General features: G+C 41.3%; 1 protein-coding gene across 3 annotated transcripts in view; it reads right to left on the reverse strand.

Annotated features, from left to right (window-relative positions):
- Positions 1 to 1,756: 1,756 nt before the first annotated feature.
- ZNF804B (zinc finger protein 804B) overlaps positions 1,757 to 17,879 on the reverse strand; it is a 307,240-nt gene continuing 291,117 nt past the window's right edge. For 2 of the 3 annotated variants that reach the window (XM_081931482.1, XM_081931481.1), the window contains 2 exons: positions 7,778 to 7,908; positions 1,757 to 6,006 (listed from right to left, as the gene is read on the reverse strand). In XM_081931482.1, coding sequence (XP_081787608.1) covers positions 2,487 to 6,006; positions 7,778 to 7,908 — 3,651 coding nt within the window. In that variant the 3' untranslated portion in view covers positions 1,757 to 2,486. Of the gene's footprint in view, positions 6,007 to 6,862; positions 7,909 to 17,879 lie in introns of those variants that run through there. The other variant, XM_081931483.1, reaches the window with a different exon arrangement.

Consider the following 17,879-nt stretch of genomic DNA (forward strand, 5'->3'; position numbering starts at 1 on the left):
ATGATTATATCTGCTTTAGTTCAAATGTTCAAAAACCCTGTGTGTTATCAATTAAATTTAATATTAAATGAATACATAATAAATCCATTAAAATGGTTGTAAAAAACACATCAGTGGTGATTTTTTAAATAAAAAAGTAATATTTATTTATAGAGCCATTGAATCAACTCTAGTAACACATGCTTAAAAAAATTTCTTAAAGAAATAGCCTAAAATAATTCAGCATTACAGCTTCTTGTCTAAATCAAACCCATTTCAGTTCTGTAGATTGAAATACAGAGTATGTTTGTCTCATCTGCATCTTACTTTGCTGCTATCTTTTGGTATGATATTTAAAAATGCATGACTGACGCTCCTTATGTCATTAAGCATTTTTATTGAAAAAAATTATTGCATGAAACTACATTCCCAGGAACAACTTGAATAATGAAAGGAAGAAAAAAAAAAGCTGCATTGCATGTTCAATAGTGCAATTCACTTATCTACTGTATAATATAAAACACTTTTTTTTTTACAGAGAATACAAAACAAATAACTAGTTTACAGGTTATACTAGCCAGAGTATTATTTAGTTTCAATATAAACTAAACACTTTGAAAAATGAATCAAGTGGCATATTTATTTATTTGTTTGCTTTTTTTGCAAAACTGCATAACAAACAGACATATTCAGTGTTTTACAGAGAGGCTTTCATAACAGGGAAACAGTTACATCTGGTTGGTTGATCTCGCCCGATCACTTTTGTTCCTCTCCTGTACAAAGTGAACTTTCAAAACTAACCCTAGGTGAGATTGAATTGGAACTCCATCTTGTAATTGGTGGAAGATGCAGCTGGGGAAACCTGGGGTTTTTTTTTTGTTTTTTTTTACTTTTATAGAATGCAAGTTGATCTGGATGCTGAATGCATGTTGAATCCTTCTAAGGGATGAGCTTGGGGCAATGTAGGAAATCCATGATCAGACTATCTCACTTTTACTTAATGTTAAAGGCCAGTGGAGTGGGCAATTGGATCAGGGTCTAGACATCAGGGGGAGAGAGAGGAAAAACCCTTCCTTCCAACATTTTCCTGATTTAAATTGCCCACCTTTAAACCTTTACACTGGAAAATAGCAACTTCGAAAGACAACTTCAATAGGGAAAATGATGCAGGTAAAAGGCTAACCCAACCCTCATTTAGTGCTGATACTGTCTTAGGGCGTCTCCACATCTGTTTTTAATGTCTTCTTTCTGAACTGTCTTGCTGCAGGCTCAGACACAGTTCTGTGTGGATCACACCAGCGGGTGTTCATGAAATATACTTTGTGGTTTGACAAAAGTCCATAAATAACCCCTCCCTCCTATTTTACTTACTGGGGTAAGTACCTCACTGTCTGATTAACACATATCTTAAAATTAGCATCCTGAAATGAATTGTTTTACTTAGAAAACATCTCAAAGTTTGAATGGAATTGAGTTTCAAGGAAATAAGATGTGGGTCAGAACTTACAATTTGCTGTACTTTAGTGGCTATTTGGAATGGCTGCATCTTCCAGTGTTTGGGGGCGGGGGGAGCGAGTTCTTACAAACCGAGATCATGACAATCCTTTCCACTTGTCCTTTGAATGCTTCTGAAACTGACAATGCAATAAAACCCCCACACCAGACCTGTTCACACTGGTACTGACAAAAAGGTGTCATATTATGTAGTTAGAAAGCCAAGTTTCACAACATTTCAGATAGGGACAAAAAATGGTCAGCTCACCACAGAAAAGGTTTCCCCTATCTGTGAATGCCTATGTACCATGTGAGGGTTTGACAGATGTGTTTGCCTGGAGGAAAAGGGCTTCTCAACCTGGGGGGAAGTACCTGTGAACCTTTCCAGAAAAGCAAAGAAAAGTGGGCTTTGCTCCCATGCATCCTCCAGCTGGCCCCAGAGCTTCAACTCCAGATATTTTGAGGAAGAGAGAAATGGGACAGCAGGAAAAAATGGGTGTTTTGAGGCTTTCTGGAGGGTTCTCCCCACTTTATGTGATTTCGGTTATGTGCATGGGGGCCTGGAATATAACCTCAGTGTATGTGGGAGGATGCCTGTACTTCTTGTGAAAACGATTAAAATGTCCACAAGCCTATTACAGCATAAAAGGCTGTACGAACGCTGTAGACAGCCTCTGCCAACTTGATGCCTTCCAGGTGTTTTGGACTACAACTCCCATCAGCCCCAGCCAGTGTGGCCAATGGTCAGGATGATGGGAGTCTGATAATATCTGGAGGGCAACAGGTTTGGGAAGGCTATTATTGTAAGGAATGTGAAAATCAAATTAACAATCATGTGCTGCGTCAGCCAGACCTTGATTTCCGCAATGTCTTTCATAAGATATGCAGTTAGGCTGCTGAATGGGAATTGTCATTCTAAATTGCTTTTGGAGCATAGGACAATGACTTTGCAATTTTAAAAGGGAAAATGACACCTTCATTTCCGTTCCAGATAACCAACACCTCCGACAAGGTCAGGAACGATGCTGAAGTTCTTGAGTCTGGAATAATGGATGGATCAAGGGGTTGAGATGTACGGCAGAAGATGCGGCTGCGTTCAGCTGTGGCGTGAACAGGGTAGGAATAAAGGCTGCGTGGGGCAGCGGCGGGATTGCCAGATGGGATGGGTGGATGGGAGTCGCCGATACGAAATGGAATGGGTGTCCCGCCAGGAGCGCCGAGTGCGCGGGCACGAAGGCCGGAGTAAAGGGCGAGAGTGAGAATGGAGCAAAAGGCGATGGTGAGAATGGATGTATATGAGTCAGGGAAAGATGGCTGCTGTGAGGATGTACTCCGGTGGACAGGGCAAAGCTCTGCAGCAGCGTGTGGCGGAGGGTGGCAACAGAAGAGTGCTGCTGAACAGGGACAGCTGGGGAGGCAGAGAAGGCAGCTGGCCCTGGGGCAGGCACAACCTTGAGATGCTTTGCCACAAGCTGTTTCTGCATATGCTGCTGAGCCTGCAGCTGAAGAAACCTATATTTGTCTATCTCATCTGGGGAAAAGGTTATAGGCTGCTGCGTTAAAGGAGAGGGGATGCACTTACTGTACGGCTCAATCTTGTTTTCTCTTTCACTGGATTTATGCATAGCACTGGCAGAGTAACAGTTCAGATCCCCTTCCACTCCACTCAAGTCTACACCTGCATGGTGTTCTTCTTTGGTCTCTGTTAGGTCGGGAACAGCAGAATATCCATGAGAAGGAAAAGCACCAGGAAAACCATTTGGCACCGAGTCACAGCTTTGTAGTAGGGGCTGCATTTCACCAGCTAAGAGATCCGGTTGATGCTTTGTTGTGGTGTCCTGTGCCATATTCAGGGCCTGATAACCTAGGTCGTTAAGCAGGCTATTGCCATAGTTAGTGCTAGCTGTCAGAATAATATTATCTATCGCTGAAGCTTCGGCTTGCTCTGTGCCTGTGCCGCTTTCCACAGAGCCAGTTCCATTGTTCCACCTGCTGCTCGTATCAATGTGAAGGGCTTTCTCAAGCAAAGGTAACATTGCTTCACTATCCACTGATGATGCACCTTTAACACCTGGTTGACTATGGGGGAGATCTTTCTCGCAGATATTTGAAAAGCTTTCAGTGTTCTGAGTTTGCTCCTGGTTTCGCTTTGATTTCACCCTCTCTAAAAGGAGTTTGGCGGTTAATGACTTCTTCCCCACTGCTTTCCTTCCTAAGTGGTTGATGGAGCAGCTTCCAACTTGTTTTGATGGACAACTTTCATTCTGGCAGTCTGAGTGTGCAGAGTCTGATTTTCCTGGTTCAGCTCTGTCGGTGCTTTTCATATCCTTTTTGTGTTTGTTCCAGTCATGCACCAATTCTTTTGCAAGGGATCCCGAACTGCTGGCTCTTGATCTGGTGCAGCTTGATGATCTTTCGCTGCTTCCTGAATCTTGGGTGGAAGAACCTTTGGAGCTGCTGTAGCTCCTGCTCCTGCTGTGTTTACAAAGAGGGTGTCTGTTCCTGCTTTGCTTTGATACATCTCTTTGTAGTAAATGTCTATATCTCGAATGTCTTTGATATTTTGCCATATGCCTGTGTGCACAGTTTCTAGATCTTTGACTTGTTTTGTTGAAAAGGCAGCCCCCATCTGCATCATCAGAAGATGAAATGCAATTGTGCTTTTTGTGTTTACATTTCTGCCTTTCAACCGGCTTTTGTTTCCTTTTGCAGCAAAAAGGCAAATGACTTCTGCTGTGATCACTTGATCTGTGACTAGAGTAGCAACTAGCGTAACTAGTTGCACTGCTAACAGAAGTGTCAGAATAATTAGACTGTCTGTCAGAAAAGGGCTTTTGCAAAGGAGTGAATTTCCAGCAACCAGCAAAATTCCCATTGCCTTCGTTTCCCATGGACTCCCTGGGTGAATCTAACTTGTATCCGAGAATGGAATCTTTCCCGCTGTCACTTATGTCACTGCTGCAGGTGACCAAATCCAGGTCGGTTTGTCTTTGGGCATACATTAAATCACATTTTGCACATTTTTGTTTCTTTGTCCTAGACACCAAGGGATAAATGCAAAGGTTTTCAGTTACTTCCTCCTGTAGAGTTTTTTCACAGTTCTGCAATTGCTGTGCTAAAGATCTCACATGCATTGTTGTGTGGGGACTTGTTGCTCTTGTGTAACGCCTTTTTGAGCAATCAAGGGGTGCAGGCACTTCAGGTAGGTTTTCATTCAAATCATCTGAGATGTACTTTGGAGCACTTTGACTCATTTCATTCTCTGTGTCTGAATCCAATTTTGGCCGGGACTTTTTGAGGCTTAGAGCTCTTTTCTTCTTCTTTGGCTTCAAAGACTGATTATCTTTTTCACTGGACAGTTGCTTGTTCTCAGTTAGATCTGAGGCATCATTTCCATCTATGTCCATAGCTCTTGTTGAGTGCTCATTAGGACTTTCTTCGTCGACTTCATGATGCCCACTTTCTCTATGAGATAAGGAGAATCGAAAATCAAAATACAATGGATTACAACCATAGGAAATGGAGGGTTCTGTTTTTGTAAACAAAAGAAGTTCTGTGGGCCACCGTAAGGCTGTCCTGCCATCTTTGCTCAGTACATGAAGAAAAGGCAATGCTTTAGGCTTAATTTCATGAACCAGTGCATTATCCCTAGGCATTTCAGCATCTGCATTGACAGCTTCTGTACAATCAGAAGATTGTTTGAATACACAGGGATTGTAGTTTCCCTCACATTGATGTCCTTGCTCAGATGATCGTTGGGCTAAGGACTCAGAGACACATTCTGGTAACAGGCCATCACTGTGCTTGTAAGTGTTTTGCTGCATACAAATGTTATTTGTTTGGCATTGAGGTTTAACAACGTTTTCCAAGGGTTTCTGGGTCTCGTTCAACTCTCCTCCTTGTTCTTTTGCACCAAGAGACCCAGAACAATCCAAATCTGGAAGATGTAGTTTGTCTTTACGAAATGAAGTATGAGTTTCTGTTTGCTCTCTGTCCTTGTACTGATTGTTTTCTTTCTGCAGTTGATTTTTCCGAGCCAGATTACAGGAGGCGAAGCTTTCTGGGTGACTTTGAACGGTGCCTAACCGTTTATGCACATTTGCTTTCCTCTCGTCCCTCATATGTATACACGCACGGCACTCTTCGGGAGTCTGCTTTGCTTTATGCCGAGGGGATCTGATGCAGTCATAGGCTTCTTCCATGTTCTCACTGAAAACGGATGCTGATGACTCGAGCTTCAGGTGGACTTTTTTAGAGAATGAAAAGGACACCCCGGCCCGATTGCAGCCATTGGTGCCACAGGAGAATGCGGGAGAGATGTGGCTTCTAAGGAAACGGTGTGTCTCTATGCAAGACTGGTTCTTGCTCAGCAAAAGTTCCTGCTGCTTCTCTGCAGTGCTGCTGGTGATGCTTTTTCCTTCAGCTGTATTCTTGACTTTGCCTTCTTGAGCTAACAGAAGTTTATCTTGTGGAGTCGGCTCTTTTTCTACAACCACTTGGGGAGATTTAAACGCAGGTCTGTATTCAGCAACGCTGGAAATAAATGACATAATAAAATCACTTGATTTACAAATGAATGTTAGATTTCAGAAAGTAGTCATTTTCACTGAGAAGTATGGGGTTCCATCCAAGGCATCTGCCTGCCTTTGCCCAAGCAGGTGGGCTGCGTCTTTCCTCCTGGAGCAACCCACTGCTCCAAGAGGAAAAACACAACTCACCTGTTCAGGGGAAGGCAATCTGAGCTGCCAGTACATCATGGCAGCTGTGGAGCCACGATGTATTGTCAGCTCAAAAAGTCTGAAACCACTATTGCGATGTGAACACCATTTCGGTTTCAGGGCAATAAATTGGAGTATTGCCCAGCTCTAGAACAGACATGACTAACCTAGATTCATTGATTTCAATGGCTCTACTCTTAATAGAACCTACTTAGACACAGCCTGAAGACTGCACACTGTGGCAGGCTGACCACAGTCTGCTTTGGTATGGTAGGTGAAGTGCCCTTAGTAATTTTGTCCTGCTGTGTGTTCAAGAAGCCTTTGGACTACGTAATGTATACTGTACTGTATAGTACCTGTACTTACTAGTTTAGCAGTCTGCAGAGCACATGCTTGGGATGAAAGAGTTCTCGGCTTCAGTCATCTCCAGGTGAAAGATTTCATGCGGCAGGGAAAGAAAAGGTGATGGAGAGTCGCTGCCACAGCAGGCATATGCAAGATGGACCAACAGACTGACTCGGTATAAGTAATTGAGTGATACAGTATAAATTACCTACCGGAATCCTCTCTATTTCTGTGTTTCTTTCACAGTAAGGATGCTATTTTAGTTCCCTGGAAGGAACTATTTGGAGAGTTTGTATATGTGCAGAGAAATGAAAATAAGGAAAGATTTGGGGCTTATTTCCCCCCTTTTCCTAGCAATTTTTACTAATTGCTAAGAGCATTAAACTGAGATCTGTTTTAATAAGGTGAAATGCTCTGTTAGTGAAATATTAAATATCAGATCTGAGAGAAACAGGAGGCCAGTTTCATGCACTTTTCTTCTTCTCCTCCAACTTTACCTGAACCCTTTCAATCTTGAGAGGATGTGTAAATGACCATAGAGGAGAAGGGGCAAGAGGGGGTGTATCATTCCATTCCAGAAGCATTCAGAATGATGCTTCTGGTCTTACTGAACTGGTGGGCAGTGAACCTGCTATTACTGTGTGGTAAGACAAGGAGACAATGTAGTGGTCTGCCAGGTTCCTTCTCATTCCATTTACAGTGACAGCATTGCAAGATTTCTTATGGGTTTTGTGATGCTGTGACATCATTACACCAGTGAGATGATCTCTGATTAGTTTGGCTCTCACAGCAAGGAAAATCTGCCCCCCCCAACTAAACAATAATGGTGCCCAAGCAGCTGTTGGGAGGGACTACAAGTCTGAAAAGCATGGGAGGAAACAGGTTTGGTTTTTTTTCTGAGGAGGGGATAATTTTCTCCAAATCTTATAGTTTTGGACTGAAAATGTTTGCTTTTGAAAACTCAGCACAGCACTATTTTTTTAATAAAAAAATATGTCTGTTCTGATCAGATTAGAAAGAGGATAAAAACCCCAGCCTTCAAATGCCAAGGAATTAATGCAGGGATTCCAATTTTATGGCAAGGATGTTTTGGCATCACTGATAATTTAAAAAGGGCTTGCAGGGCATGTGATGATTATCTGTGCATTATATAAAGCAGGAGTAAAGTTACCGAGATTTCTTCTGGGACTTCTAGGGGGTGGATATGAGATTAAAATGTAATACAAGTTCCAGATGCTTACCATTCTGACTGCTTCCGCAGCTCAGCCAGCTGATGGAGTCGCTTGAGTGCTTTTTCCTGTTTCTTCTCATCTTTCCAGGATTTTGAAGCCACGTTCCGTGCAAATTCCCTTTGTTTTAGCTCTTTCAGCCTCTGTGCAAGAGAAGCACAAGAATAAAAGATGATGCATCTCTTCATAGCACGTTGATGCTTTTGTGTTTCTACACATAACCAGACAAGATACAGGAGGCAAAGCTGATAAAATGCAATTATAATGTGATAAGTAATCCCCAGTGAGCAGAGGGGTTGGGGGGTATATTTATCCGTCAGCTTGACTCAAACTCACATCTCTGTCTAATGCACTTTATGGTAGAAGAGCTGCATCTCCAGACATGACTGTTACAACCAGATGCAACAGGAAAAACAACAACAACCCAGAAAGCACCAAGAACAGCTGTAGCATTAGACTGTGTACCAGAGGTGCTATGCACCCTGAACTGGTTTTGTGGGGTGGCATTTGAAATTTCCCTTGCAGTCTCTGGCAACCTGGGACCAGAGCATTGCAGTTTTCAATTGCTCAAGGAACTTGGGAAGACACTGCTTAAGGCATTACTTATTAGAAGATGCAAACTATTTTCCAGTGAGAATGCTGCATGCCAGGTCATCACTGATGGCGTAGGTACTAGCCAATAGGTATCAATTTTACTCACACAGGCATATGAAATAGCTCTTTTGTATTATCTTGGAAAAGTGAGGAGAAAACAAAGTCAATATTTGGTTTGAATTGTTCCCCCATAACCTAAACCATTACAGCATAAAGCTATTTGGCTCCAACAACAAATATATGAATTTTTGGTACCATTGCTTCTTTCTCAAGCTCCTTGAAAGATTCCATCAATGGTGTCTCCGAAAAATTTTACACATCGCTTGGGAAGACAGGCAAACTAATTTCAGTGTATGAAAGAAGCAAAGATCACCAGTGTCGAAGCAACGATTCTTCAACATAAACTTTGGTCGACTGGTCATGTTGTTCGGGTGCCTGATTATCATCTACCAAAGCAAGTACTCTATTTCCAACTCAAGAATGGGAAGCAAAATACCGGTGGACAACAAAAGAGATTTAAAGACGCTCTCAAGGCAAATCTTAAAAAAATGTAGTATAAACACTGATAACTGGGAAACACTGGCCTGTGAGCACTCCAACTGGGTAAGATCCTTTACCAAAGGTGTCATGGACTTTGAAGAAGCACAAACTCAGGGTGAAAAGGAGGATGAGCTAAGAAGAAGGCACATTTGGCAAACCCTCACTGTGATCAGCTGCCACCCAGAAACCTATGTCTCCACTGTGGAAGGACGTATGCATACAGAATTGGCCTCCACAGTCATTTATGGACTCACTGTTAAGACTGTGTTCTTGGAAAACAATCTTATATGGCTACGAGTGCTCGCCAAAGCAGCAACAGCAATTAAATAATTCCTACTTTTAAAACCCGGGTAGGAATGGGGGAAATTATAAGAGTAGGATACTCTGCATATGGCTTATTTGGAAACAACCCATAAAGGCTTAAATAACAGATATGCATATATTAAAGGGCAGACATATTCCCCCTTTAATATTCTCCATATGCATAGTTCTATTTCAATCAAGTATTTATGGATATCCCATGCTGTTTGTTTCAGGTGTCTTATGGTTGATTCCATGCCTTGGCCAACCATATATGCAGTTGTCCATGAGAATTAGTTGACCTCAGATGTGCTTGCTTGAATGCAATCCATGAAATAAATTTTATTGTTCAAAATGTACCCAAATGGAACTAGCTGAATAAATCTTCAAATCTTTCTCCAAACAACATCCACAAATGGCCCAGCTGAATGGGCACAAAAATATATATACAATAGTAGCATTTGTATGGCTAACCATGTACGCAAAAGATGCTAAGCTCACTAACAGGAGCTGTTGAACAGTATCGAAATAATTGCGCTCATCCATAAGGGCGCTCAAGCAAGGTAGAGAGCTTGGGAATTAACATACATTTAAGTGTGCAATTACATTTTTTCATGCCGTTAGGTACCTAACTGGCTGGCTAAACCTAGTCAAATGTGCCAAAGTATGATTTATTTTACAAAATTTGACTCCTTTGTTCTTTGGTTCCTATGAATAACAATTGCAAGACATTTGCAGCCTGATTGTACCAGCTATTGCACTGGCAAATAGGTGCATAGGATTAGATGCATAGGATTGTGCACCAGCACAACCTGTGGCATTACTTGGGTACCATAAGACCATCCAGGAGATTGGCAAGCATAGGCACATATGACAATATCACATTGCTTGAATTAACTGCTATTTGTATGCAAAAACACAAGACTTAGTAGGGAGGTTGAGTTGGCAGGCTGGGCAAGGGGAGGGGTGGGCATCACTTGGTCCCTGTCAAAGCCCACACCCCTATGGACATGCACATTTGCACCCTGGAAGTACACAGAGCTGATGCACACCCTTGTCTCATACTTAAGTCCACATCCAATAAACCTGGATCATTCCTAAGTTTCATAACATGTGATGTACACTTTGCAGAGTTGAGCATTGGTTTTTTAAATAGATTTAAGCATGTTTACATCTACATATTTTCTTGCCATTTCAAGTCTCAATGCAAGTGCAGACAGCATTGAAGTTCAGCAAAGTTTCCCCCTCTTCTGTGCAATGTCCCAGCTTTGAATGGGATAATATGGAGCTCTTATATAGACTGGAGAGCCAACATTTGGTTGGCCAGGTGACACAAGCCATGCCTGCATCTGATTGGTTGAAACTAGCCAATTGGCAAGACTCATCTAACCCCCAAATGTACTCCTGCTTCTGCATCATATTTTCCACTACTCTGCTAGTTTTGACTGTTCTCAAATGTTTTAAGAGAAGGCTGGAGTCCTATGCATTCTTGCTTACTAGATAGAAAGTCCTACTAAAGAAAGTTGCTTTACATCTGAGTAAAAATGCATCACATTGGGCTGGAAGGATTTCCGGGAATTATTCAAACTTACAATTCCAGCTTTACATCTTATTTCAAAGGTGGATGTACATTTTCCTGAGAAAGAAGATGTATATTAGACACAAAACACAATTTTAAAATCGTTTTAAGTTTTCCAAATTGACACAAACCATGCATTAATATAGTAGAGCCAACCGTGTGATTTGTAAAATGTCTTCAAAATCCCAACCATAAAATGACTATGATAAAATTATTAAATAGCATAATTGGAATGTATGTCTGAGGCATACAGCATTAGCCATTTAAGCAACTGGCAGAAAGAGCAGTAAGAGAATTTGCTTTCACCATGGTAACTGGCATTCTAAAAATAACTTTGAACGGCTATTAGTTTTCAGGATTAAACGTACGAGAAAGGCAACTTTAAAATTAACTGATGCATTTCAATTTGTTCCATGGAATCGCGATTTAATAATATTGCTATGAAATTTATTTAAGTGAGTAGATGCAATGAGCTTTGTAGTAAATTTTGCACAGTAGCACCCACTTGTCTCCCACCGCTATTCAGGCCCTATCTGGTCATTTTCTGTCCCAGGGCAAAGTTCCCTCTCTCTCCAATGGGACACTCTCCAGAGAAATCTAAGGGCTTATCACCTAATCAAAATAAATAGGACTCTGTCTAGTTCATGGGATGAGTGAACCATCCTCATGCATGCAAATGATGGTTATGCCAAAGAAAACTTAATGTAGGACTTGTGTCTCCAGGTTCAGCTGCAGGTTCCCAGAAGTATCTCATTTCTACATTCTTTTCAAGATGTCGCAACAGTGGAGGCAGCTGTTCAGTGTTTTACTGTCAGGGATAAGGAAGGAGTGTAGAGTAAGGAACTATTCAAATCAACGTGGCTCCTAAGATAAGTTAACAGAAAGAAGCTCACAGAAGGAGAGTTCCCCACCCATCCCTCATGTCTATAGACACCTGTGTCCCAAAGAGCTGCTCTGGAGGGTCACATTGTTGCTCATTAGTTTGTTCTCATGGCTCCTGAACAACTGGGGCCTGGAGGCTGCCAAGTGAGAGCAAATTACCCCAAACAGGACTTGGATCCTAAAATGATGTAAGGAAGTTCACAGGATGAAATTTTACCATCCTCTCCTCTCCCTAGCAATCCCCTGCTCATGTTGCTTGGGGTAGGGGCTCATAGGAGAGGCAGTGGTAATATTATTATATTATATTATATTATATTATATTATATTATATTATATTATATTATATTATATTATAATTATATTATATTACATTATATTATTATATTATATTATATTATTATAGGGACGTGGGTGGCGCTGTGGGTAAAACCTCAGTGCCTAGGACTTGCCAATCGCATGGTCGGTGGTTCGAATCCCCGCGGCGGGGTGAGCTCCCATCTTCGGTCCCAGCTCCTGCCCACCTAGCAGTTCGAAAGCACCCTTAAGTGCAAGTAGATAAATAGGTACCGCTTTATAGCAGGAAGGTAAACAGTGTTTCCGTGTGCTGCGCTGGTGCTGGCTCACCAGAGCAGCTTCGTCACGCTGGCCACGTGACCCGGAAGTGTCTCCGGACAGGGCTGGCTCCCGGCCTCGAGATGAGCGCACAACCCTAGAGTCGGACACGACTGGCCCATATGGGCAGGGGTACCTTTACCTTTACTATTATTATGTTATTATTATATTATATTATATTATATTATATTATATTATATTATATTATATTATATTATATTATATTATATATTATTATATTATTATTCATACCGCACCCATCTGGCTGGGTTCCCAACAGAATTAACGATAATAGTAATAAAAAAGTGATAAAACATCAGACATTAAAAGCTTCCCTAAACAGGGCTGCCTTCAGATGTCTTCTAAAAGTCAGATAGTTGTTTATTTCCTTGACATCTGACAGGAGGGCGTTTCACAGGACAGGCACCACTACCGAGAAGGCCCTCTGCCTGGTTCCCTTCTCGCAGTGAGCTGGAGGTGTATGTATGGTGTCATACATAATTGTTGGGGTGAAATCACAGAAATGCAGAGTCAGAAATGACCACCAGTGTCATCTAGCCCAACCCCTGCAATACAGGAACCTTTTACCCAAGGTAAGGCTCGAACCCTCAACCCTCAGATTAAGAGTCTTGTGCTCTACCAGCTTCCTTCATTATTAAGGGTGGGGGAACTCCAGGCTGGTCCACATCCACCTGCTGTAGGGCTTCCCCTGTCAGCATGGAGCTTCTTCATCTTCACCAAGCCTTGTCCCACTCCAATGAAGCCAATGACACTGCTGCTGGGGATGCCACTGCCTCCCTCTTCATGTGCCACTGCTGCTGCCTTGACCCAGGCGGCTTTTGAGGGGGGTCACAGGTGGCTGTGAAGTAGAAGCAGGGACAAAAAGCATCCATTCTGTGAACTTTTTAAAGCTAACTTTTCTTCGGATGCAAGTCATGGTGACCGGTGCTAGTGTTAACCTTCATATACCAACTCCTTGTTTTATTTTGCCTATTTTATTTCTAAAGACTTATATCACACCCTACTTTCTACTTAAGGAGTCCAAGAACTCAAAATACAGAAATAATATTTCAAAATAAAAACCCAATTTAAACCCACCATGTTTTTTTTAAAAAACAACAACAACAACAACAGAGTAATAATTCTAGTGCAGGTTAACAGGAGACCAAAACAACAACAACAAACAAACAAAAAAAACCCAATCATCACCCAATGGCCTTTTTGAACAGCCATGTCTCTGCTATGTTTTATGGAATGTCTAATTGCTACCAAGGCTTTTGGCTGTGTACATTTGGTGAATAATAATAAAAAAAGAATGATAAAACGCTGCTCATTTAGTGATCTCTGGTGATAGCAGAAATTTCCAGCAAGAAGCTGGAGCTGTACTGGGAAAGGGTCCCAGGCCACCTTTCAACTGGCACACAACTGTGTCTCCTGGGAAAAGCTTCAAGAAACCAGCTGACACGAAAAGTACCTGCTGGTGGTCATTCATACCTGCTACTATAGTTGTGTGCTTTTGGGAAATGCCTTTGTTTTAAATTTGCTGTCTGGGATCTAATTAGGCCTTCAAATGAGTTTCTAATCTTTTAATTGCTCCTTGGAATGTTGTGTGTAGGGTGCAGACTTTCCCCCCTTCCCTTCCCTTTCCGAAACCTTATATTTTGTTTACACGGTATCTTACTTTTCTTTCTTCACGTGCGCAACCTCCCTGCCAACCTCCCTAAATCTGAATTATTTACTGTTAAAAGGGGAAATGGTTGAGTTTAAATACCAAAGCAGAACTACAATCCCTTTAAAATATGCACCCGCACAGATTCAACATGCTGATAGTGACTTTGTATCTTTTTGGCTTAGGGAAGCCACAGTGATATGGAAGATTATGTTGAAAGACAAGGAGAAATAGGGCAGCTGAATCCTCTTCAAGTTGCTCTTTCATTTCTGAAACAATATGTCATTGTAATTTTTGAGTATTACTGGGATAGCTCAGGAATAACTTTGTGCAGTGGGATGAACTATAGAAAACTGATACATTGAATGACAAACATTTCACAGCCTTTGATTAAACCACATCCTATTCGTTTCACTTGACTAGTAGATAAATACAGTTGCATATATATTGCTGTTCTGCATTCCTTTTCAGGCCAGTGTTGTGAATGCTTTATTTTAAGGGCCTAATTGGCTTCTAGCCCAAAGATAACATGCTGACTTCAATGACAAAGATCCCAATAAGGTAGGATTGTGTGTAATTACCACCTGTTTTGCTTCTGCTCATGGATTCAGCAGCTTATCTGCCTGGAGTGCTGGCTGATACAGGAAAGTGAATGCAACCTATTGGTCAGATTCGGACCTGGCCTTGCTTTGAGTAGACCCAGGGAAATGAATAGGAAAAGTGAGCCAAGTAGGTTTAAATGGGCCTACTCTAACTGTGTTTGTTTGGATCTGACACATTGTCAGAAAGTGAATGCCAGATACTTCTGAGAAGTCTGCATTTTGTTGAAGTGTATTCTGGGAAGTTATATGGAAGGGAAAAAAACAGGCAAGAACAGTAGAATAGCCCTGTTGGATCAGACCAAAGGTCCATCAAGCCTTTTTGGGTCCAGCAGTTGCCTTCAGGTACTGAAAACAAGGCACAAAGGCAGAATTTGCTCATTGCTTCTCCCCAGCATCTAATGTACTCCCCAGCATACTGCTTCTGAACATGGGCGATGACCATGTTTAGCTACATTCCACCCTCAAAAGATATCCCAATGATAAGCAACCTCTCCAGTCAACCAACAGGGTGGTGCTGTTCCTTGTCCTCAAGTGTTTGAATAAGGTTCTGCTATTGTATTGAAGTGCCTTATTGCATATCTTAGGGAACTTCCTAGAAAGAACTGATCTATGCTGGAATCCTGTGCTGTTGGTTTTAACTCCCGCAACACAACTTTTAATGTGTGGAGCTGGCTTAGGAAAAGCCCTCAGTGGACTAGATACATAGGAAGCTATCTGTGCACATGAAAATCACTGTATTCCAGCTGTATAATAAGAAGGCTCTAAGGGATGTTGCTATTGCAGAGAGCAGTGGTCCATAGAAAACAGATTGAATCAAAGTTGCAAATGTTAATTGAAAATGGAATGGGAATAAATTGATTTTTGCACATGTAAATTCTCTCACTTCCTTTAACAAGTCATGCACTGTCAACCCCATACAAGGAACTGCCACTAGGGCACTGACGTTTCTCTTGCCCATTGGCCACGCTGTGTGAGACTGACAAGAGTTGGAATCTAACAGCATCTTGAGGGTCACAGGCTCCTCATTCCTACAAGCAGTGGAGAGCACACTAGTCCCTTCCCAACTCCTAGTAGGAAAGCACACTTAATTGTGAATTATTATAACTAATTATATTGTTTTCCTTACAAGCTGGGCTTGCTCCTCAAGTTCTTCTGCTGAGGTTCTTTCTGAGTGCTCCTAGTTTGGATGCTGGCTGGCCACCCAGGGCTGCTTTGTAGTATTGCTCCATCTCTGAAATTCTTTCTCCAAATACATTTGTCAAGTGTCAACTTTACTTTCATTTAGAAATCCAACTGATTTTTTTGTTTAGGTTACTCGAGCTTTTGATATCACGTCATTTAAATGAGAAATTTTAACTAATGAGCTGCTGTTTTAACCACTGTTTTGTGAGCTGTGATTTGGCCTTTGTGGAGAAATTATTTTTGATTAACATTATTACCCTGTCTTAAATATCACCAGCTGCCTTATAGTCATTGAATATTAGGATATTTTTAAAGACAAGTATCTGTCTGTAATTGTGTAGTGGTATGTTATTGTTCACCCCCCCCCTCCATGTTTGTCTCAACAGCCTTCCTGGCACGAGTATGAGGCCTATACACATCTCCCCTCGCATGCTGGTTTCAACACTGCAGTCCTGGTTAAATTAAACCATAGTTCCCTGTTGCATCTGAAACAGAATTGTCTTCTATTGGCTTTGCTCCTTCAACTGTGGTCTCTCAAAACTACTGTTCAGCACAACCAAACCACAGACCTCTGTTTTAATGTCACTTTACTGACATTAAACCATGGAGAACTGTAGTTTAATGTCAGTCTACTAACCAGCATTAAAACACACTTCTCCATTTTGTAGTTTAAAGAGACTGTGGCCAAAGTGAGCAAGGAGCAGGGGAGTGGGTCTGGTCACATATAGGCCCAACACTCACACCCAGCTTACAACCGTTTATGCAGCCAGGAACATTACATCACAAGGATAAATATATTGCGAAATGCTTATACAAAGGTGTTCAGTGCTGCCGTTCTTTGTCTGGGTCACTGGGGCCTTCCTGTGTCTAAGCGGTTGTGTGATTTGTTACCTGGTTCTCCTTTTCCCTGCTCTGGCCCTGGAATTCATAGCCAACTGACCTCCGGAAAGCTGCCACACTGCAGTTCTTGAGAAGGGCTTTGGAGACGTATTTGTTTTTGGATGCCTATGCATGTGTAATATTTCCTTGTTATGGTGTTCTTTTCAGCTAATGGTTTTGTTGAAAATGTGTTTTATATTCTGAGCTGGATGTGTGCTTTTTAGCACTGCTGGATTATTAATGTGGGTCTTTGTATAAATTGCATTAATTTTTCTTTTTAGAAATTATGGTGATGATTATTGAAGTTGTAATTTTAAATTGCTTTATGTCAGCCAGCTTGAGAGAGTTGAGCTTACTTAGGAAAACAGCTTATAAACATTTCAAAATAAATAAAAATGTTGTTCTTTTGCACGTACTTCTTCACTGGCATCTAATGTGATTCAATGACCCTTTCTTACAGATGTAAAATGAAATGGCTTTGTCTATATGCTTCTTCTACTTTTTATTCTGTTTTTTTATTGAATCTTGTTACATTAACAATTTTTTTTAAAAAATTAAAAGTGTAATTGGATATGACCCACCACTTAGACCAAAGTACTTGGAATTAATTCAGTTTAATTTCACTGAAATCAGTCCACAGAACCAGTTACGCAAAAGTGTCTGGCAATTAGTACATGTTCTCGGTCTTAACAAGTTTGTAGATCAGTTTGCTAATAACTTTTAAAGAGGGAGATTGGCTTTGAGAATTTGCAAATTGAACTCGGCAGTGGCTTCATGTATCCTCATTAGTGTTCAGCTGAAGGATTCCTAATGTCTCATGGCTCAGGTGATGTCCAGTACACATGCTGGCACTGGAATTCACCCACCATTGGACATTAATTTTGGGCAGTTTAACTAAAATTTATGTATTTTTTAAATAGGAGCAAGAAGATCTTTCAGACATTATTTTATTTGAATATTTGAATTATATTGGTATCTGGTGTTTAACTGTGCAAACCTGTGAGTGTCTACTCAGAAGTCATCCCCACTGACTTTGATTAAACTTACTTGCAGGAAAGTGTGTTTAGTTTTACAGGCTAAGTAACTACTGAATAGTCCAATAAATACAGCCAGTTGCATGGTTTTGTCTTGTTTGGATATATTTGAGGTATGATGAAAAAAAGATGAGAATGTTTCTGACTAGTGCTGGGAATTAAGTAAAGTAATCCTGTCATTCTACTATGACTCCCTTGATAGTACACAGATATGCACCATGCATTCAGTATCCCCCCCCCC

This window comes from Podarcis melisellensis, assembly GCF_964234715.1.
Source record: "Podarcis melisellensis genome assembly, chromosome: 12".
NCBI lineage: Eukaryota > Metazoa > Chordata > Lepidosauria > Squamata > Lacertidae > Podarcis > Podarcis melisellensis.